The sequence below is a fragment of the Halichoerus grypus genome, chromosome 15, assembly GCF_964656455.1.
Source record: "Halichoerus grypus chromosome 15, mHalGry1.hap1.1, whole genome shotgun sequence".
In the NCBI taxonomy this organism is placed as follows: Eukaryota; Metazoa; Chordata; class Mammalia; order Carnivora; family Phocidae; genus Halichoerus; species Halichoerus grypus.
In genome coordinates, this window is record NC_135726.1 from 57,704,935 (window position 1) to 57,729,078 (window position 24,144).

Below are 24,144 nucleotides of genomic sequence, written 5' to 3' on the forward strand. Positions count from 1 at the left end.
GTTGGCCCAGCACCTTCTTTCTGGGCTCCCCAGGCTCAGCAGGATGGGAGAGTAGAAGGCACGATGGTCAGTCCCCAGCTGGCATGCACCTGCAGAGCTGAACTAGTAAGGGGCTGATTTGGGGGGTCTTGTGGAGGCACAGGCGTAGAGAGTGGGGCCCACCTGACACCAGGAGGCTGAGGTCTCCAACATCTGCCCTGTGGAAGGTAGAGAGGAGGAAGAGTAGACTCCTCCTCCTAGGTGTTTATTTACCCAGCATGGTGCAGTGTCCTGAAGACATAGAATCAGGCAGGAAGCCTCACAGCTGTCCACTGCTGTGGGGTTTTCAACCCCAGAATGATGGGATTTTTTTTTTTTTTAAAGATTTTATTTATTTATTTGAGAGAGAGAGAATGAGAGACAGAGAGCATGAGAGGGAGGAGGGTCAGAGGGAGAAGCAGACTCCCTGCCGAGCAGGGAGCCTGATGCGGGACTCGATCCAGGGACTCCAGTATCATGACCTGAGCCGAAGGCAGTCGCTTAACCAACTGAGCCACCCAGGCGTCCCTGGGATTTTTTAATCATCATTATTGAAGTATAGTTCACAATGTTTTATTAGTTTCAGGTGTACAACATAGTGATTCAATTCTATACACAATGCTCACCATAAGCGTAGTCACCATATGTTATTATATTATTGGTTATATTCCCTATGCTGTATTTTTCATCCCTGTGACTTATTTATTTTATAACTGGAAGTTTGTACCTCTTAACCCCCTTTACCTATTTTGATTATTCCCCACCCCCCCTTCTCCCCTCTGGCAACCACCAGTTTGTTTTCTGTATTTATGAGTCTGCTTCCGTTCTTTTGTTTTTTTGGGGGGGGCTGTGGTGTGCTGTAGGATGGTCAGCACCCTGGGTCTCTGCCCACTAGAAGCTAGTTGCACAACCAGTTGCAGCCAAAAAAAATCTGGAACAAACACAGAGGGACGGATTAGTGGGTATGTAGTTTCCCTTTGGGGTGATGAAAACATTCTGAAACTAGATACCGGGGATGATGAATAGTGGCGAATATACTAAGTGCTACTAAACTCCACACTTTAACATGACAACAGTAAATTTGATGTTATGTGTGTTTTATCACAGTAAAAAAAGTCTCTAAGCATTGCCAAGTGTCCCTTTGTTGAGGACACTTATTCTATAGTAATGAATGCAGAGACTGTAGAGTTTCTCAATTTTAGCACTACTGAAATTTTGAGCCAGACCATTCTTTGCTCTGGGGGCTGTCCTGTGCATTGTAGGATGTTTAGCGGCATTACTGGTCTCTGCCCATTAGATGCCAGGAGCACCCCCTAGTTGTGACAAAGAAATATCTCCATTACCCAATGTCCCATGGGTGGCAAGTCACTCCTGCCGAGAACCACTAAGACTCTATGCTGTTTTGCCCCCAAATCCATAAGACCTTTTAATTTCTGCACAAAGGGAGCTAGAGTTTACCATCTGGTGAACACTAGTTTCAAGTCCATCTGCTTCTTAGATGCTATGTCCTATTAAACCATTGAACCCTCTCACTGTGTCCCCTTATGTTTTTAAGATTTTATTTATTTATTTATTTATTTAAAGATTTTATTTATTTGACAGAGAGAGACACAGCAAGAGAGGGAACACAAGCAGGGGGAGTGGGAGAGGGAGAAGCAGACTCCCCGCCGAGCAGGGAGCCCGATGCGGGACTCGATCCCAGGACCCTGGGATCATGACCTGAGCCGAAGGCAGACGCTTAACGACTGAGCCACCCAGGCACCCCTGTGTCCCCTTATTTATTAATAGGTAAAATAATAGGACCTTTAGGGGTTAGGGGGACTGCTGCAAAATTTCAACAAACATGTATTTTTTTTTTATTATGTTCAGGTAGCATATAGTACATCATGAGTTTTTGATGTAGTGTTCAACGATTCATTAGTTGCGTATAACACCCAGTGCCCTCCTTAATACAAACATGTATTTTAAATACCCAATATCCAGTATAGGGTCTGACCCAGACATTCTCAATCACAACCCACCACCACTATGTATATTTTTTAATTTTATTTTATTATGTTATGTTAGTCACCATACAATACATCATTAGTTTTTGATGTAGTGTTCCATGATTCATTGTTTGCATATAACACCCAGTGCTCCATGCAATACATGCCCTCTTTAAATGCTTTGTATCTACATGAAGACCTCAGCCCCATCTTCAATTACTTGATCCCTTCCCCTGAGCCATACTCAGTTTCCCCACCGCACACCTCCCTCAAATCCTCGCCTCTCCACATCCTGGTAAACATGGTTATCCAAAAGCCTGGTAAGCCAATATCCCCTGAGTGGAACACCAAATACTACACAGCCATGAGCGCTTGAGGACATTTATCCTGATTAAGTCTGCAACGCCAAACAGTAGAAGAAACTGGGTCCTTCCATGTGCCACCCAGTGGCTAAGTAAGCCACACCACTTTCGTCCTTGAGATAGAAGAATCCGGTGTTAATTTGTGGCCTTGAACTTCCTGCTGACTAGTTCTCTTTCAACTAATTAATGTGATGTGCAACCCACAAAATAGCACAGAGAAAAATGCGCAAGAGAGATTAAGAGACAAGGAAGATGAAATGAGACCATACAGAACATGGAAGAGGGACAGTACAGAAAGAGATAGAGGCTGAATTTTTTTCCAAATTCTGAGTCCCTTTGCTGTGCAGAAGCTTTTTACCTTGATGAAGTCCCAAAAGTTTATTTTTGCTTTTGTTTCAGTTGCCTTTGGAGATGTGTCTTGAAAGAGTTGTTGTGGCCAGTGTCGAAGAGGATACTGCCTATGTTCTCCTCTAGGATTTTGATGGATTCCTGTCTCACATTGAGGTCTTTCATCCATTTAGAGTTTATCTTTGTGTATGGTGTAAGAGAATGGTCCAGTTTCATTCTTCTGTGTATAGCTGTCCAATTTTCCCAGCACCATTTGTTGAAGAGCTTGTCTTTTTTCCATTGAATCACTAGCAGCATAAAATAAATAAAAAATAGGAAAAGCAAGGAAGGAACTCCATGCCAGAAAACATCAGTGCACAGACAGAGAGGAGATCATCTTGACAACAGCCAGAATGAAAGGAGCCATTGCCCACAGAGTGGCGCCAATTAGACCCAAGCAGACATCCCAGCAGCAACAATGAAGGACAGAATGTGGAAGGGAACCTCCCAAACACCTGTCAGCTTTCAATTGTAATGCAGGCAATTATTCTTCAAGAATGAGGTTTTAAAAAGACCTTTTCATCTCCCCTAAAAAATTGCAATTGGGGTTTTTATAGTTCCATCATGTGAAAATGTTGGGGAAGAAAACTTCACTGAAATAAATATTCTCCTAAATCCAAAGGGAACAGTTCTGTGTTATTTAAGCTGTCAACCTGGATCACTAACTACAGGTCATTGTTTTTGGAACATCTCCGTGTCAGTGTTCTCAGTCCTTAGAGAAGCATGATAGGGCTACTTTAAGTTTGGTAGAAAAATTAAGTAAGGATATAGATCACTCACTTTTGTCAGTGTCTGGGAATCAGTGCTGAATAGCGATTTTGCATTTTTTAAAGAAAATTCTAGAGTGGTTTTCCCAACTTTTCTGTGAGTTATCAGCAATAGGATGTGGATAACTTAGGGAAAGCTGTGTTTTCCAATGTAGTGGATTACACACACACACACACACACACACAAGCACTCATATGTGGAATATAAGGAATAGCACAGAGGATCATAGGGACAGGGAGGGAAAACTGGGAAGAAATCAGAGAGGGATACAAACCATGAGAGACTCTTGACTCCAGGAAATAAACAGGGTTGCAGAAAGGGAGGTGAGTGGGTGGATGGGGTAACTGGGTGATGGGCATTAAGGAGGGCACGTGATGTGATGAGCAATGAGTGTTATATGCAACTAATGAATCAATGAACATTTTTAAAAAGTTTAAAAATAATGATTTGGTCAGATTTGTACCTCATAAATAACAGGATAGATTAGAATGGGGGTTGGCAAACTATGGCCCATGGGCCAAAGCTGGCCTGTTGCCTATTTTTATAAATAAAGTTTTATTGGAACATAGCCACACCCATTCATTTAAATATTGTCTGTGGCTGTTAGCACACTACAACAGCAAAATGGAATCATTGTGACAGTGACCATATGGCTTACAAACCTAAAATATTAGCTATCCGGCTCTTTACAGAAAAAGTTTACTGACTTCTGGGTTAAAATATCCTAAAACTGGAGCACCTGGTTGGCTCAGTTGGTTAAGCGTCTGCCTCCGGCTCAGGTCATGGTCCCAGGGTCCTGGGATCAAGCCCCGCATCGGGCTCTCTGCTCAGTGGGAAGCCTGCTTCTCTCTCTCATTCTCCCTCTGTGCTCTCTCTCTCTCAAATAAATTAAATCTTTTAAAAAAAAATTTAAAAAGAATATCCTAAAACTGATTAAGAAAGCCACAGACCACACTGATCATGTAGACTCATCAAGCATCTATTAAATTTGACCAAGAAATACCTGAGCTAGGGCAGAAAAAAAAAATGAAAGAAACCAACATAGCCATCGATGAAGTAGTGATATTTTTTCCTAGACCAGTATGCCTAGCGTAAAGATAACTATAAATTAGGTCTTGGGCACATTAATAAGTACAGCTTCAAACAAAGTTCTTTGCCTTTTATTATGCTTGTGTCCTTGTGAAATAACAGACATTTTGACATAAAGTTGGTATGTGACTTGTGCAGAATTTCCCGTAAACCAGAGAGGAAAAGGCAGTGCTAAATTCTATATTTTGATCCAGTAATTCACATGTGACCCTCTAGTTCATGGTGTGTCTTAGAGATATCAGATCACCCCCTTCAAGACAATCACTAAAGACGGTCTCAGGGTGTTTGAGACAGGAAGTCACAACGTGGGGACAGGCTTGCTCTGGCATCACTGCATTCGATGGTCAGATTTGGATTGTGATCTTTCACATCCTTCAACAGCTTCTGGATTTCCACACTAGATTCATCTATCTCCAACCTGAGTGTCTTTAAGGGGCTGCTATTCTGTTTTAAAGCCTCAAAGAGCACCGTTATTCCACTCTGCCCCAAGATATTCTGGCCCAGGTCCAGAGTTTCCAGCCGCTGAGTGCTGATGAGAACAGATGCAAGACCCTGACAACAGGAAGAAGTGATGGAGCAGCCACAGAGCCTGTGGGGAAAGAGCACAGAAACCCAGTCAGTTCTTTCTTAGAACCTACTGTGTTACCAGGCACACTCTTGGCTTGCTGCAGAACTAGTAGTAAAAAAAATTTTTTTTTAATAATAGTTTTCTTCATGGAGCTTATTTTAATGACTTCCATCAGAACATTGAAGACCGTGGACGATGGTACTGGAACAGGATTAGGGTAAATTGGCCAGAGAAGGATTAGGTAGCTTTATGATGGTTGGTGAATTCTTCATTGGGAAAGTGATAGGAAAAAGTGAAAGAAGGAGAGTGAGCCATTGTGGTAAGTGTGGGATGTAAGCCAGCGTAGCTGAAATGCCCAGCTGGGAAGGAAGTCTTGTAGACTCCTGGAAAAACCTTCAGATTTTATCTGCAGTGGCCTGGGGAGCTTTTGAGTCTTTTGAAATGGACGTGTCCTGGTCCAGCTTGCAGACTGAAACAAACCTGGAAATCAAGGACCAACTCTGAGACTGCACAACACTCCATGTGAGAGTTGGCAGCCCAAATGAGAGCGCTAGCACTGGGAGTGTAGATGGTCATCTGCTTGGTATCTGGAAGGAGGTGCCTCAAAGTGATGTGAATGTGAGGTGTGATATGAAGGCAGGAAGAAAAAAACAGAAGCCTTCGAGTTGGTGAATAGACAAACACTGTTTCCTCCTAGACCTTACAGTGAATTAATTATACTCAGTAATGTGAAATATATTAGCATCACCTCCATCCCTCATCTCCTTGTCCCAGAGCTTTTCCAGACTAAAAGATGCATTTGCCAGTGGAGGACAGAGGGCGGGACCATTTAGGGTAGATATGCCTCATGCTGGCTTATATAGAGTCCAGTGGGCTGACCCATGCCCCCTCAGCCATGGGCCCTTGAGCACTCCACCATCTGCACATGTATATGCCGCATCTCTAACCATCCTTCTGCTGCTCCAGGCACTGTAATAGGCACTGAAGACACAGGAAATGCATCCCATTCCCTCAGAAATAAAACAATCGATAAATGGATTAACGAGTTGTAGTATATCCCTACAATGGGATATTGTTCCACCATATAAAGGAATGAGGTATTTATGCTTGCTACAGCGTAGATAAATCTTGAAAATACTATACTCACTGAAAGAAGCCCAACACAAAAAGCCACTTATTATATGTATGACTCTCTTTATATGAAATATACAGAATTAGTATGGATAGCAGGATAGGTATAGAATGGAGACAGAAAGCAGAGGGGTCTGGAGGCCCCATATGGGGTGATCAAACAGACTGTAAGTATTCCAAAGCTATCGAGTTGTATACTTTAAAATGGCTAATTTTAGGTGAATTTCACTTCAATAAAAAAAAAAAACTAAACAAAAAATTATAGTTCTACTAATTGTGCCATTTTCCTACCCAATCAATAGAGAACAGAGGACTTCAATAGGATAGTCAGGAGATCTGGAACTATCAAAACTAGTTTGTTGTCCCCCATAATAGCCAAGGTGAGAAGTGAAATATTAGCAGATAGCCCTGCAAACTGCAGGGTCTGAGTGCTCTAGTCAGAAAAAAGGAAACCAAACAGTAAGAACAAAGACCTTGTGGTGGGAAGGAATGGGGTGTGTTCTGGGAACTGAAAAGAAGCTGGTTGAAGATGTGCCCCAAGGTGGGGAGAAAAAGCCGAGATGAAGTTAGAGAGAAAGGGGCTCGGTCATAGGGAACACCCTGAGATTTGGTAACAAATATTGATTCATGTGCTTGCTGCATAAAACTTTATCATGAGATTGACAAGCCCACAATGTAACTCCATAAACGCATGAAGTGCACCACTGTGAGAAGTCGTCCTATAGACAAGTCATGCATACCATGAGGGGAAAATGGAATGTCAGAAGTCATGGCTAATAAATATCAGATGGGATCTGAACCACATTTTGAAGTCAGAGACCCTATTCAATGTGTCTGCTATGATGCTGAGTCCTTGAACCCCAACTGAAAAAGATAGACCCCAACCTGTGGACACTGTGGATTTGCTTGTTCAGCATCTTCCAACCTCTAATTCAAGGGAGCTCAAACTTAGAGAATATTGGAATCTTCTGGAATATCTCTAAAGATTTTGATGCCCAGCTCTACTTCTCCTAAATTTAATCAATTTTGTGAGGAGCCTGACCATTAAGAATTTTAAGAGTTCTCCAGGGACGACCAAGACATAAAACAAAAATCGCCATGTGTTCTGGTGTTCTTTCTCATCTCTACAAGACTAGGGAAGCATTTACATGACACAGATTCAGTTTACATTAGGGTTTTAGTTCTAAAATACGTTGCATCAATGAGATGCATTTGATGGAGACTTGGGAGGGAGAAGTGACGCACAGCCCACCATCCTGTTGGTGAAGCCACTGCGTTTCCGGGGGGCAGTATCCATCCACGGTCCCCTGGGCACTGAGCTGGGACAGGCCCACTGTGCCCTGCTCACTGGATCCCAGCAGAAGCAGTATGCCCCTGAAGCCCACTCCTCTGGAGGCCGTCCCCACCTGTATCCCACTCCTCCAGGCCCTCTGAATGACTTTGAATACAGGTAACTGGGTGCTTACAATTTCTGCAGGGATTTACCTCCTAAAGCGGAGCAGGAGAGACACTACTGCAGTCTACATTCTAAAATATCTAAAATAGCTCAGATAAAATACCTCCAAAACACCTTAAAAATGAGCAAAAGCACCTACCCTAGACATCTTAGGTTACAATTTGGCTTCTTCAAGGCCTCACAGAGAAACCACGATCCAGTAGCTATGGGATTGAGACCCAGATCCAAGTTCGTTAAGCTCGAATCTTCTTGGAGGAGCTTTGAGATGTACCTGCAGCCGCGTCTGGTTATGTTGCAATGGGATAACCTGCAAAGACAATCCCATTCGTCTGTGACTTACACCCTGTGAGGTGGTTACTTCCAAGAGCACACACCTTCTACTGCGATATATATACGTTCAGGTAGGCCTGTATGTGAAAACATACAAGTGAAGTGATGATGATTACATCATTCCCACCCTGCCTAGGTGGCAGAAGGGTAAACTGGCCTTCGTCCACCACCTTTTATAAATTATGGAGAAGCAGATGCACATCTCCAAAGACACAGATTTTCCTAAAGCAGCAGCATAGCTTATAGGTCAAGAACTTAGGCTCTGGGGTCAGACAGACCCAAGACTGAATCTGAGGCCCCTATTATGCTCTGCATGGTTAGGTTCTACTTCTTTCCCTTTAGAGAGAGGTGTTTTATGTTTTATTTCATGTCTTGTATTTAATCGTCTGAGCAGAATTGTGGCACACCAAAAGCTCAACATTCCTGATATCTTAGTGACTGGGTTTCTCATTTAAACTCTGCAGACTCTCCTACAAGCTTAGGCTTCTAGGAGTCCTCCAGCTAGGAGGCCAGACCACACAGGAGGATGGTCACATGGTAACTTTAGGCAGATGGGTCTGCAGTGGACCCTCCCAGCCCTATGCCCCAAGCATGGCACAATTGCAACAGAGGCTGTGGATCCTGAAGTGCCACTGCTAAGAGCGATGGAGGATGACTAGACCAAAAGACACCATGCTTCGTAGTGTGTGAGATCCTAAAGTCATCAGTGAACCTGAGGAGTTTGGGGAGGAGGATGGTATAAAAGTATAAGATTAAGTTTTGTATGTTGTCTAAGTGGAGGCTTGATCCAACGTTGACTCTATGTATTTAAAGCAATGATTGCTGGCAACTCAGTTGATAGAGGGGGCTTCATACCTACCACACAGGTGTGACCACATGCAAGCTAAGTGGCTAAGCATTGGTTTTCCAGTTAGTAAATCTGAAATAAAAGTAACTATATCATGAGGTTGTAAAATTTGGTAGAGTCCCTCATACACAGTGAGTGCTTGATGAGGACTGGACATTTTTTTATTGTCTCTTTAGATGCCTAAGCTAACTCTCAAGATAGGATGTCACTATGTAGACAGCCCTGTGAAGTTTTATGTTCTTCGTATGTCAACCTAAACAATATTCATTAGATGTTTTCATTTTCTCTGTCTACCACCAAAAGCTGAATACTTGTTTTCTCTTTTTAGTCTTAAATGACTGGTGCGTGTCTGGATTAAGGGATATCCTAGATTAATACAGAGTTTCCAGGACCAGCTGGAAGCCATAAAGCTAAGGGGCAGACAAAAGTTTCCCAGTAGAACAAGAGCCTCAGAGAAATCAAAGCCAAGAAAAAATTTCTGAGCAGAAATAAGCCTCATACTCTACACAATCTCTTGAATGTTACCCTAACTATGTATGCTTCTAATGGGAACAAGTACTCCATGCTGGGCTTGTTCCCATATAACAAGGGCAAATGACAGCCCATGGGTCAAATCCAGCCCACCACCTGTTTTTGGTGAATAAAGTTTTATTGTAACACAACCACACTGATTTCCTTACATGTTCACTCAGCAACGGCACAGTTGAATAATCGCAAAAGAGACCATATAGCCCACAAAGTCTAAAATATTTACTATTTGGCCCTTTGCAGGAAAAAAAAATGTATTGAGCCCTACCACAGAACTCAATCCATTCCCAATTATGGGAAGAAATAGATCGTGTGTACTTTAAAAACATACACAAAACATCAGACCTGAGAACCAATTGGTTATCCCATATTCCCAGCATAGGAAGAGGCGAGAAGGTAATCCCTGCTCTGAAAGACATGCAAATATTAATATCTGTTTCTGCCTGTCCTTTCCCTAATTTGTACCAGGATCTTGCCAGTTTCATTCAAGTAGAATCATTAAGTGCTCTTCTATCTGTCCTACCTGAATCCAGGTGTGTGCACACACAGACTTACACCAGATTCTGTAGTTGACAGTCAGGGTAACTCAGACCCTCACACAAAAGCTTTACCCCACCATCCCCAAGGTTGTTGTTGGCCAAGCACAGGTGCGTCAACCTCTGGTTGACAATCAAAGCAGAGGAGAGCTCCTTGCAACAGGCTTCTGCAAGGTGACAGTTTTCCAACCTGCAAAAAGCACCACACAATTGGCAAGATGGTTAGAACATTTCCAAAGCCCAGCCTCCTCAGCTGACAGCCCTTCTTGTTAATTCTACACCCTCTATATATTGTGCTCATGACCAAAGTGAAGGACCATGAATGAGAAAAGGGCCAGCAAAATGCATGAGTCATCCACCTGGGACCAAAACTGGGAACTGGGTGTCTACATCAGTCGGAGGTCCCATATGGGTTGCCCTCTACATCCAGTACTACCGTTGCTCCTCCCCATGTGGCCCCAGACCTAAAACGGAGATGCTCCATGGGAAGAAAGGCGGTACTTACAACAGCCTTTGCAGGAAGCACTTTGGGTGTCTCAGAGTCATGCACAGCAACTTGGTGCACTCGTCCGGGAGCTCATTGGCTGTGAGATCCAGGCATTTCAGGGACTGGTTGACTTCAAGGGCCGAGGAGAAATCAGCCCACTGCTGAGTGGTGTCAGAACAAGACCCCAGCCTATGGGATAAATGGGGGGAAAGTCATTCTTCTGAGAGGACACAGAGACCACATCAGCTTATTATGTTTCCCTGAAGATTATACTCTTGAATTCTATTTCATCCTACTCCAATAGGAGCTCAACCCTGGCCTGAATTGATCTCCTTTGCTTCTTCAATATCCCTGTTGCCATTTGATCAACATCCAACATCATCTAAGAGAAAAAAAATCTGTAATATAAGTATGCATGAAGTTTCACTAATGTGGCTTTTATTTCTCAAACCCTACATTTTATACAATCACTTTACCTGCCTGAGTCTGTCCTAATCCCACTTAGATTTAAATATGCAATTCTATAGGGAAAAAATTGATGCCTGATACTCAGAAGCGTCAACCTCATGAATTATTAGGGAATATGCAAATTAAAACAAGAAGATACCATTTGACACCTAGGCAGCCAGGTCCAAAATTTGTTGAGTTTAAGTGTTGCAAGAATAAAAACTGGGAGAAATGGACCCTCAACTCTATGGTCAACTAATCTTCGACAAAGCAGGAAAGAATGTCCAATGGAAAAAAGACAGTCTCTTCAACAAATGGTGTTGGGAAAATTGGACAGCCACATGCAGAAGAATGAAACTGGACCATTTCCTTACACCACACACAAAAATAGACTCCAAATGGTTGAAAGACCTCAATGTGAGACAGGAGTCCATCAAAATCCTAAAGGAGAACACAGGCAGCAACCTCTTCGACCTCAGCCGCAGCAACTTCTTCCTAGAAACATCGCCAAAGGCAAGGGAAGCAAGGGCAAAAATGAACTACTGGGACTTCATCAAGATAAAAAGCTTTTGCAAAGCAAAGGAAACAGTCAACAAAACCAAAAGACAACTGACAGAATGGGAGAAGATATTTGCAAATGACATATCAGATAAAGGGCTAGTATCCAAAATCTATAAAGAACTCATCAAACTCAACACCAAAAGAACAAAGAATCCAATCAAGAAATGGGCAGAAGACATGAACAGACATTTCTCCAAAGAAGACATCCAAATGGCCAACAGACACATGAAAAAGTGTTCAATATCGCTCGGCATCAGGGAAATCCAAATCAAAACCTCAATGAGATACCACCTCACACCAGTCAGAATGGCTAAAATTAACAAGTCAGGAAATGACAGATGTTGGCGGGGATGCGGAGAAAGGGGAACCCTCCTACACTGTTGGTGGGAATGCAAGCTGGTGCAGCCACTCTGGAAAACAGTATGGAGGTTCCTCAAAAAGTTGAAAATAGAGCTACCATATGATCCAGCAATTGCACTACTGGGTATTTACCCCAAAGATACAAAAGTAGGGACCCGAAAGGCTACGTGCACCCCGATGTTTATAGCAGCAATGTCCACAATAGCCAAACTGTGGAAAGAGCCAAGATGTCCATCAACAGATGAATGGATAAAGAAGATGTGGTATATATATACAATGGAATATTATGCAGCCATCAAAAGGAATAAGATCTTGCCATTTGCAACGACGTGGATGGAACTGGAGGGTATTATGCTGAGCGAAATAAGTCAAACAGAGAAAGACATGTATCATATGACCTCACTGATATGAGGAATTCTTAATCTCAGGAAACAAACTGAGGGTTGCTGGAGTGGGGGGTGGGGTGGGAGGGATGGGGTGACTGGGTGATGGACACTGGGGAGGGTATGTGTTCTGGTAAGCGCTGTGAATTGTGCAGGACTGTTGAATCTCAGATCTGTACCTCTGAAACAAATAATGCAATATATGTTAAGAAAGAAAAAAAGAAGAAGAAGAATGTAGCAGGAGGGGAAGAATGAAGGGGGGGAAATCGGAGGGGGAGAAGAACCATGAGAGACGATGGACTCTGAAAAACAAACTGAGGGTTCTAGAGGGGAGGGGGTTGGGAGGATGGGTTAGCCTGGTGATGGGTATTGAGGAGGGCACGTTCTGCATGGAGCACTGGGTGTTATGCATAAACAATGAATCATGGAACACTATATCTAAAACTAATGATGTAATGTATGGGGATTAACATAACAATAAAAAAATTTTAAAAAAATAAAAAGAATAAAAACTGGGAACTCCTTCTGTTGATGAGCATATGAATATAGTACAGCTGTTTTGGAGATCATTGAGGAAATCCATTAATCCCTTATACTGGGCTTTAAAACCCAGCTACACTTGCACACAAAGATCAGACTACAGGACTCTAGTACATGTCTGTTGTTTGCATCATACTCTTACTATGTTCAAAATCTTTGCAAATTACTTAACCTTCGTAATATCTTTCCCCATCTGTGCTTTGCAGGGAGACAATACCTTCATGTCCAACAATTAGAGAATATAATCCATCCATATTCTGTGCCCAGTAGAATGTATGTCATGGGTGAAATTGGGAGTTCTTAAAATGAGTACATTTCTTCCCTCAGATTAGCCTATATAATAAGGATGTCCTACGTTTACTTAAGTAATTGGAATACAGGGTGAAATGTGAAGGGTCTCAAATCGTGTGAGCATAAATGGGAGATTCTGAGTCAGCTATTTGTCATTTTGGAGCTTCAGTGTATCCACTTAAAACATCCATTACCAAAACTTCAGAGTAACAGATGTTTTTCTAAGTAAATGAGACACAGCTCAGAAATCATCAATATGGTAAGAGCTACCCTTTGCGCCTGGCCCCTATGCAAAGCACGTCACATCAATTCTTAAAACCCCGCTTTATGGATGAGGAAGCAGCTCAAAATCCTAGTGGTCATAAATGTTAGAGCAAGGATTTGAGCTCATTTCCAAATCCAAAAAACAATCTGTGCTGTTAGCCAGTAAGGCAGGCTGCCACTCAACTAAATAGAGGGAAGGAAAAAGAGTCCCCTAGAGACAGGTAATGACAATCGGAGCCCTCACTAGGAGGGCTCACTGAGGAATGGCTCAGACCAGACATACCAGGACCCAGGACACTGGATTCTTCTGCAATGTTACTGAGTGGTCATGATGGATGCTCTGAACCACAACGGGTAGACAACACGGGGTCTAAAATACCAAGTCCCCAAGCTAGAGGGGGATGCAGAATTCTGGGTGTTCCTTTGCCCTCAGGGCTCACTCTTCAATGCATGAGACAAGCTGGCTGGAGAAAGAGAATGTGCACGGGCTTTCTGCCTCTGTTTGAGACTATGTCCACTGTTTGGCATGGTGTCCTGACATGTGGCTCTGCCTTCCTTCCAGTTCGGCCAGAAGTGCAGGGGGTCAGGGGAATGCGGCATCCCCCAATGGAGAAGAGCAAGGACTGTGAGATCTACCTCAGATACCGCAGATTGCATCTCGGGTGCCTCAGAGTCTCACACAGCAGAAGCAGCAGCTTGTCACTGTGGACGCCACCTTCCAGGACCAGGTGTGTCAGAGTCTTCTTACCAACAAGAGCTAGACACAAGTCCCGGTAAGCATCAGCAGGGGAAACATTTTTAATCCTAGGAAAAAATGAAAAGGGATTCCGTCTTGAGTGCTGTGAACGCAGGGAGAGGAGTGGTCTCCAGACAAGGTGGACAATGGGAAGATGGTCAAGAAAACCACTGATGTGAAGGGCAGCTGGAATGAAGAGAAGCAGGGACTGCAAAGGAGGTAGTCTGTGGTGGTGGGAGGAAGATGGGTCGGATGCTGGAGGGCTTGGTCACCCTTGTGACCTGGTTCATGCTGTTCTTCAGAGGAGCTATCTATCCTCTCCTTGAGTTTTGTGTCCTACCCTGTATCTCCTTCAGCATTCAGCTCCCATCCTCCTCCTCCTCGATGCCTGACTTCTCCTAGCAAGAATAAGCTATTTCTTACTATCACCCCACACGGCCATTTGCATTCCCACAGATCAGTTTCCACTTAGGTTACACTACGTTATCGTTTATGAGTTAGCAAATAAATTAGACTCTTTGAAGGTGTGGACCATGAAGAGTTGGGGGTTTTGTTTGTTTGGTTTTTTAATTTCCCTCTCTGCTAACATGAATGTGGAATTTCAAATAGGATTAAAATAAATCCTAGGTGGAAAAGAACATAGATTTTCTCTAATCCAACTGTGGGCTTCAAGAAATAATTCAGCATTAAAAAAATAGTAAGACTTTTTTCCGGCACCTGGACTGTGCCACCTTCTTTAGAGTAAGAGTCAATCAAGCTCGTGTTATACATAATGAATCTAGCTCATAAGTGATCCTGTGGGCAAAGTAGGAATAAGTGGGAAAGCACTTTCTCAGGACCTCTTTTTGAAGCATGCTTAATGCATCCTAATTTGGGATAGACTCCGCACCCACCATTATTGCCCACTACCCTCCTATTTCAGATGTTCATTTTCACTTGAGTTCTAGAGGCTCTTTGCCTGTTTTTAGGTTGTACCTCCAAACCTGGCAATCCATCCCCCTGTTGGGTGGGGAATGGATACTCTCTTCTCCCACACTTCTAAACCCACACTTCTTCCTAAACCCACAGTTGGTCTTATAACCCTTGACCCTTCATTGTCAGATAATGAATGTTCCCTGCAGCTTATCCAAAAGAGGCTTCAAAATGAAATTTTCAGCACAGGGAGAACCAGATTAAGGGGGATGCCAGCCTTTCAGAAGCCCTGCTTACATTGTCCTAAACTCTTAGCAGAACAAATTACAGGTGCCTTCTAATTCTCATTTCTCATGTAAGGACTTGAGCATTACAGAGCAATGTAAACTTTCAAGGCCATACAGAAGAAATTGCTATCTTTGCTGACACCAACCCGTGTCAGATTTCATTGCTTTGAACACACAAGTCCCATGGCATTCTGAGATAAGCAAGTCAACTGATGTTTGGCATAGGTATTTTATCCCAAGTAAATAGCACATTTTCGGGGGCTTAATTAAACTTTCTAAGGCATGTTGTTCTGGGGAAGTGGGGGGAGTTTCAGTAATGTATCCATCTGTAATTTTGAACAGAACTTATGAAGTTCATCACTTGGACATGTGTTGGTTGAACCTTTTAAACCCTAACAGTCACCTGCCCAGGCGGCTCCATCATGATTTGCTTCTGCCCTAACCTACCTTACTCAGACTCCTCTCTCAATCCTGTTCTACACACTGGTTATAAATTCACCATTGCCTCGCCGACACGTTCTTATTCATGTATTTAAAACTGTGCTTTCTGGAATATTTCCCAGTTCCCACCAGGTGCCCTTCTGATATGCATGTACCTATATTTCCCACAGGCTGAGTTTCAAATATGCCCATAGCAGATGTATGGAAACATCCAAACACTTGGCTGAATTTCATGACAATAACTCAATGCAACATACGATTCTCCCACTAGCCACCATTTCAATTCTTTGTATTCTGAGCACCTGGTTGGTCAGAGCCTGGTCAGGCATTCAAATAGTGCTGCCACATTAAAAACGCCTGGGGATCATCGTTACAGGATCGGTGTCTACTTACACCACTTTCTGGAGATGACAGGTGACACGGGTGATTTGCTCACAAAGAATCCTCACTGAGGAGTGACTTAGGAAGCTTTGGCTCACATCCAAGAAGCACAGATTCTCGTTTGAACTGAACACTGAGCAGAGATCGATCCAGAGATGGAGCAAGACGTGGTCGTGCTGTGACCTAGAAGGAAGGGATGGACCAGAGCACCTATTGAAAAGCATGTATGGGAGAAGTAACAAGAATTGGTAGACAGTCCCCCAAAGGGAACCACCAACAAAATGAAAAGGCAGCCTGCAGAATGGGAGGAAATATTTGCAAATCATATATCTGACAAGGGGTTAATATCCAAAACATATAAAGAATTCATACAATTCATTTAAAAAAACTGATTTAAAAATGGGCACGGGGTGTTATATGCAATTAATGAATCGTTGAACACTACATCAAAAACTAATGATGTATTAGAAGTTGACTAATTGAACGTAATAAAATTTTTTTAATTAAAAAAATGGACAGAGGAGCTGAATAGATGGTTTTCCAAAGAAGACATCCAGATGGCCAAGAAAAGATGCTCCACATCACTCATCATCAGGGAAATACAAATCAAAACCATGATGAGCTATCACCTCACACCAGTCAGAATGGTTGCCATCAAAAAGACAGAGAGTAAGTGTTGGGGGGATGTGGAGAAACGGGAATCCTCGTGCCCTGTTGGTGGGATTGTAAATTGCCCCAGTTACTAGGGAAAACAGTATGGAGTTTCCTCAAAAAAATAAAATTACAGTATGATCCAGCAATCCCATTTCTGGGTATTTGGAGAAAATGAAATCACACTGTTTTTTTTTTTGAAATCACACTCTTGATAAAGTATCTATACGCCCACATTCGCTGCACCATTATTTACAACACCCAAACATAGAAGCAACCTAAGTGTCCACTGATAGATGAATGGGTAAAGAAAATATGGTATGTGTATCTGACAGAATATTATTCAGCCACAAAAAAGGAAATTTTGCCATTTGTGACAACATGGATGGATCTGGGGAGCATTAGGCTACGTGAAATAAAGTCAGGCAGAAAGACAAATACTGTATGATCTTATTTCTATGTGGACTCTAAAAAAAAACAAAACAAAACAAACAAAAAAAAACACCAAACGAACAAAAAAACCCATGAATTCCTAGAACAGATGGGTGGTTGCCAGAGGCAGGGTGTGGATAAAATGGGTCAGAGTGGTCAGTAGGTACAAAGTTTCAGATCGAAGTCCTGGGGATGGTGGTATGGGTACAGTATGGTGGCTCCAGTTTAAGAAAAGGATAAAGAATTGTAAAGAAAAATATGTGAGGTGTCCAGAATGTCTAGGGATGCCCTGGACTTGTGCCCCACATGTAAGATATAACACTGAACAAAGTAAAGTTCCATCCCTAATCTGAGCATTGTGCTCCCCACCTTGAATGGCAAGCCGGCAGAAGAAATTCTGGCAAGAAGAAAATTCTGACCCTAAGCCACTGGGAGCAGGACACTCTGCCCTGTTCCTAATGCAGCGGGGATGAGGCTGAAGAGGGGGCACTAACAGAGTGAACAGGGCAGATCCTTACCGGTCAGCCTGAGCCTCTGATTCCCATGCGGCATCGTTCTCCAGGAACATCCCCTTTTCTACCCGCAGCCACATTTTCTGCAAGTTTTCACAGTGCTTGAGGCAGAATGCTGCGTGCACCATGTCCGAGGTATCTTGCAAATGCAGGGACACTTCCGTGACCTGGGCCATGGCCTCCTTCACAAGCTGCTCCTCTTGGGATTCGTAGAGACAGTACAAAATCTCCTTCGTGTCGGTCACCGAGGAGAAGGGTCTGTTCTCGGCGGACCTTATTCTGCATTCCAGTAGCTCCTGCTTGAGCTCCGTGGACACCGGGCAGCCAAACGTGGTCCCCAGCTCCCTGGCCCTCTTTTCATTGGCGAGGCCGAATAGGAAGCGCCCCACGGGGGCCAGGTGGGGGTTCTTGAGTCCTTCTTCCTTGGACAGCAGCCTCTGCACACCCCCAATGTTCCAGCTGGGGCTCCCCATGTCTTGGTGGTCCTCGCTGCCCAGAACGTAGAGCGCAGCGGCCAGGAACTGCTGGACACTCAGGTGGATGAAGCAGTAGCAGCCCTCATGGTCTCTGCCCTTCTGGAGGATGCTCCTGTCCAGGAAAGGGCGCAGGTCAGACTCGTCCATGCCCAGCCTGCGCAGGTCGTGTCCATCAAACACCGAGGTCTGCGCCCACGTGCCCTCGGCGGCCAGCAGGCACAGGGCGTGCAGCGCAGCCCCGAGGTGTGGACCTGGGCAGCTGCCCTGCACGGGCGCGAACCGACTGCGGAGAAAGCACAGCAGCAGCGACGTGGTGGTCTGGCAGGTGGGGCGGGGGTCCTCGCCCTCGTCCATCTGCAGCCTCAGGCAAGTGCACACCATCCAGCACACGGCGGGCGCCGCGCCCATGCGGAACAGCGCCGCATTGCTCTTCATCAGGTGGAAAGCGCGCAGCGCCTGAGCCTCCCCTCCAAAGTGTCGCAGGAAATACGCCCTCCTGTCGCGTTCTGAGAGCCCTTCCATCTCCACCAAGAGTGGCCGCTCCACCAGGAACTGCAGCTCCCTCAGGGCCTCGGGCCGCGTGGTGACCAGTAGGGTGGCCGTGGGTAAGAGCTTTCTCGTCAGCAAGCTCCCCAGGAGGACAGGCGCAGGTCTCTGCGACCTCCAGTCGCCACACAGGTCGTGCACCAGCGCCCCCACTCCCGAGGGCACACGCAGCTCCTCAAAAGCATCAATGATGAACAGGAGTTTCTGCGCCTGGGCGAGGACCTGCGGAAGGGCATCCTGCAGGTCTGGGGCGCTCTCGGCCAGCAGCTCTGCGAAGGAGCACGTCCCCTTGCGGCTGAGCACCTTGCAGCTGAGATAGAAGGCGTGGGGGCAGGTCTGTGCGAGGTTGTCCTGCGTCCAGTCCAGCATGCACTTCTTGGCCAGAGTGGTCTTCCCCACGCCCGCGGGACCATGCAGCACCACCGTGTGTGACTTTAGCTGTGTGGGTATTTTGGGATTCAAGAAAGATATGAACCTTTGGCTTCTCTGGGTGACGTTGTAGTGAAACTCATCACCATTTCCTGGCGAAAAGGTCTTCAGGATAGAAGATTCCTCCATTGCGTTTCTATCTTGCTCCTCTTCACCTGTAGTGATATGGGATGGGACAAAGTTGGGGTGCCAGTGATTATACTCACCTTGAAAATACACTTTGTAAAGGACTGGAAATGAGGAATACCAAGAACGGGCAAGTTATCTTGCATGCTACCAAACACCAAACTTCTAAGACAGTACTGAACCACCTGGCTTTTCTAACCAGCAAGTCCCCTTCTGCTTCCCCCAGCTTCCAGTTATCCAGTCTTTTTTGCACTTTGTAAAATACCCACGGGGGATAGCTTGACCCACAGGGTTATCTGTACTTTGTAGATCATGTATTATTGTAGATTGAGAGAACTTTAAATATCTTCCGTTTCAAAAAAATATTTCATTCTTATTACGGTAAAAATATGCATAAAATGTTTAACCAGTTTAAAGTGTACGATTCAGTGGCATTGAAAACAACCATCATCTTGTGCCAGAACATTTTCATCACCCACATAGATACCCAGACTCATGAAGCAGTCACTGCCCATTTCCCCCTTACCCGGGCTCTGGCTACCACTAATCTGCCTTCTGTTTCTATAGATTTATCTACTTGTTAAGTTTCAAGTTTATGTGGAAATGCAAAGATGTAAAATAAAGCCACTTGCAGAGAAACAAGAGTTGGAAGTCACTCCAAGATAAACATGAGGGTTTAGACTGGGAGGAGACATGGTGGCGCACACTTCCTTCACCCTAGTACTGACCCTGGTAAAGACTTACTATAAACTAGAGCAAATGATAGGAAACTGGTGTAAGGTACACAAAGGACCCACGAGACAGAATGGGGCCAGCTCACTAGAGACTTGCACGGTCAGCATCGTACAGCACAGAGCTGTGGGAAAGAGCAGTCTCCCGTAAATGGTGCTGCATCAGTTGGATATCCACACAAAAAATAAACGCGGATCGCTGCATCACAGCACACACAACTAATCGGAGATTGATTATAATCTTAATTGTGAGAGGCAAGTCAATAAAGCTCGTAAAAAGAAAAATAAAGACTATCTCCATTCTTGGAAATAATCAAGATAATGTAGCAGCCGTATAGGTAAAAACTGATCACCCAAATTTGATTTTAAATTGGGACCTTAGGGGGCGCCTGGGTGGCTCAGTCAGTTAAGTGTCTGCCTTTGGCTCAAGTCCCGATCCCAGGGTCTTAGGATCAAGTCCCGATTTGGGCTCCCTGCTCAGGGGAGAGCCTGCTTCTCCCTCTCCCTCTGCTGCTCCCTCTGCTTGTGCTCGCTCTCTCTCTTGCTCTCTCTGTCAAATAAATAAATAAAAACTTAAAAAAAATTATAATGGTTAATATTAACGTATATAAACAACTAGAGATTTATATGTACGTATACACAAATGCACATACAAATGCAAACACATTTTCAAAAATTAAGAGGAAATTAGCATAGCTTTTTTACTCAGAAGTGACAGAATCAGAGAGGGAGACAAACCATGAGAGACTCTTGACTCCAGGAAACAAACGGAGGGTTACAGAAGTGGGGGGTGGGGGATGGGGTAACTGGGTGATGGGCATTAAGGAGGGCACGTGATGTGATGAGCACTGGGTGTTATCTGCAACTAATGAATCATTGAACACTACATCAAAAACTAATGATATACTATATGTTGGCTAATTGAATTTAAATTAAAATAAAATTATATTCTAATGCAAAAAGAAGTGACAGAATTAAGCAAAGGGCAAAATATGAAATCATTAAATGTTCACATTATAAATGTAACCCCTCTAACTGGATAATTTCCTTTCACATGTTTCTGTAATCCCTGTCTTTTTAAAGAGCTATTATGATAATTAACATCTGAGTATTTTCTATCTGCTGTGGACTATTATAGGCTCTTCCATAGATCCCATTTAATCCTTGCAAAGCGTGATCGGGTAAATTCTATTATCTGTGCTTCTCGTGGTGCATCGGAGGCCTAGGGCCGTGGTTCCCCAAGTGTGGCCCTCAGACCAGCCGCATCTTCTGGGAACTTGTGGAAAACAAGCCTTGCATGGAACCGTGCAAACACAGAGGCTCCTTCCCTGGGTGATATGCCCTTTGATCATGGCAGTAGACACACCCTTGGTGTAGCCACTGTGCAAGAGGTTTGCTCCGCCCCCCCCAGAAGGAGTGGCTTCAGAAAAGAAGGGGGTCAGCAGCTGGAAATGTGCAGAGTCAGATAAAAGCAGCCCTTGAGAGGCAGCCTTGGAGAAAGGACAGCAAGTGGGTTGGCAAAGGAGCCGAATCCCCATGGGCTCCGTGTTGGGGGTGCAGGCATTTGTTTTAAATAGGGGTCAGCGACACAGGAGGAAGACCAGGCTTTGTAAAAGCAAGGCCCCTTGGGCAAGGAGCTAGCGATAGGCTGCACCCTAAAACTACAAAATTGTTAGGTGCAGCACGCATAATTAGCAGCAGCTCATCCCTGATGCTCTGTCACCACAAGCATTGGGGGGAAATACCCGTAAATTGCATGAGCGCACGGCGGTCCTTCAGTCTACATGACCTGTGACACCACGCCTATCTTTGGGAATCTAGGATGCCATCCCAAATCACAGACGGAAGACCAAGCTCGGCTCACAGGCAGAGTGCCCTGTCCGTGGTGACCGTGGCAACCCAAGGAGAGTGCACGTGAGCATGAAGGTGCTCTTTGGGGTGAGGAAGAGGTTCTGACTTTGGTTTGGGGGATGGTTGCACAACTCTGTTTAAAAAATTGTTTCCTTAAAATGGGCGGATTTTACAGGATGATTACACCTCAGTGGACGCTTTAGAATAATATAAGAAAGAAATTACATCTGGAATCACAATGTGTGCTCCAAATCTGTTTTCTCATACTTAGAGACTTCAGCTGGAGGACCTCAAAAACCCTTCTAAAAGCCTCAGGCCACCCCATTAAGCTTGCAAAGTTCTGTGGTAGAGACTCAACCAAGCGCTGCTGTTTACTTCAATAGGTACAAGGCCTGGAAGATATCAACGATACTGTGGCGAGCACAGCATGGTGCATAACTTGTGGATCACTGTGTCGTACATCTGAAACTAATATAATATTGTGTGTCAACTATACTCAAATAAAGGAAAGAAAAAATATCATAAGTAAAACAAAAATTAGAACTGGCACTCACCTCTCTTAGGCTTGGTTTACTTGCAGCCTGAGGGTATTCTATGCAAACAAAATCTCCAATAAGAATTACTCTGCTGGCCCAAGCTCCACGACCGGCCAGCGGGACCCTGGGTGGGGGCAGCTCTTCCTGCCCAGGGTGAAATTGCTCCCACTATGATTACCAAGGGGTGGTTTTCAATCTTTAAAACATGAGACCCACATTGAAATTACCTGGAGCCTCTTTCAGGGATCCTAATTGAATTGGTCTGGGGTGGGCTTCCAGGAAGCAGGGGGCTTTACAATCTCCCCCAGGCCATTCTAATGTGCACTCTCTGTCCTAGACCATCTGGATCAGGGTTTCCAACTTCCGCACCATCAACATTTTGAGATGGATGATTCTTTGCTGAGGGGACCATCCTGCGCCTCTGCCGGATGTTTACCAGCAGCCTTGGCCACCACTCCCTCGATATCAATTACACCCTCCTGTTTTGACCACCAGAAATGTCTCCAAACATTGTCAAATGTCCCCTGGGGGGTGAAATCACCCGTTTGAAAATCGCTGATGTAGCTGCAATTAGCTACCTCCTGCCTTCATACCAAGTATATTAAGATCCATCCATACTCTATGTTAACTAAAATTCATCATAATGGTCAAGTTCATTCATTCTATGGTTGATGGTATTGATTTATGTTGACATTTAAATGTGTATTCATTTGACTTATTTTGTATTAATTCTTATGTGTATTAATTTTGAAGGAGGTACAATTAACGTTTCACTTTTACTGATGTTAAAAACTAATGCTCAGGGGCACCTGGGTGGCTCAGGTATTTAAGCATCTGCCTTCGGCTCAGGTCATGATCCCAGGGTCCTGGGATCGAGTCCTGCATCAGGCTCCCTGATCAGTGTGGAGTCTGCGTCTCATTCTTCCTCTACCCCTACCTCTCTCCCCCCATTCCCCACTCATGTTCTCTCTCTCTCTGTCTGTCTCAAATAAATAAAACAAAATCTTATTGCTGATGCTAGAACTTCTAGCACTATACTGAATAGTAGTGGCGAGAGTGGGCATCCCTGCCGCGTTCCTGACCTTAAGGGAAAGGCTCTCAGCTTTTCCCCATTGAGGATGATATTCACTGTGGGCTTTTCATAGATGGTTTTTATGATATTGAGGAATGTTCCCCCTATCCCTACACTCTGAAGAGTCTTAATCAGGAAAGGATGTTGTATTTTGTCAAATGCTTTTTCTGCATCACTTGAGAGGATCATATGGTTCTTGTCTTTTATTAATGTGTTCTATCACATTGATTGATTTGCAAATGTTGAACCACCCTTGCATCCCAGGAATATATCCCACTTGGTCCTGGTGAATAATCCTCTTTAATGTACTGTTGGATCCTATTGGCTAGGATCTTGTTGAGTATTTTGGCATCCATGTTCATCAGGGATATTGGTCTGTAATTCTCCTTTTTGATGGGGTCTTTGTCTGGGTGTTATACACAACTAATGAATCATTGAACACCACATCAAAAACTAATGATGTACTACACAGGGACTAACTGAACATAATAAAAATAAATAAATGAATAAAAAATAAAAAATAAAATCTTAAATAAAAAACTAATGCTCAATTACGGATTGTGACTGGCTGATCCAGGATTCAAATCAAGATAGTATTGCATGACCACCAGTGCCCTGAACTACAACTAAGCACAATAACTAGCTAGCTAACTAACTAACCAAATGCATAAAGTGTATGCTTGT

The 24,144-nt window shown here is 44.1% G+C and overlaps 1 protein-coding gene and 1 long non-coding RNA gene across 2 annotated transcripts; one reads left to right on the plus strand and one right to left on the minus strand.

The window, feature by feature from the left end:
* Nucleotides 1-4,888: 4,888 nt before the first annotated feature.
* On the minus strand, nucleotides 4,889-19,416 carry NLRP7 (NLR family pyrin domain containing 7). The gene is made up of 8 exons (XM_036092052.2): nucleotides 19,392-19,416; nucleotides 17,700-19,299; nucleotides 16,111-16,281; nucleotides 13,978-14,145; nucleotides 10,514-10,684; nucleotides 10,028-10,198; nucleotides 7,907-8,074; nucleotides 4,889-5,201 (listed from the first exon to the last, which is right to left on the minus strand). The coding sequence occupies exons 1-8, from the start codon at nucleotides 19,414-19,416 to the stop codon at nucleotides 4,889-4,891; spliced, it is 2,787 nt and encodes a 928-aa protein (XP_035947945.2).
* A 2,068-nt stretch (nucleotides 19,417-21,484) lies between these two features.
* On the plus strand, nucleotides 21,485-24,144 carry LOC144380297 (uncharacterized). Its single transcript, XR_013444377.1, has 3 exons — nucleotides 21,485-21,939; nucleotides 22,124-22,282; nucleotides 22,726-24,144. It is a non-coding gene; the product is annotated as an uncharacterized LOC144380297 (long non-coding RNA).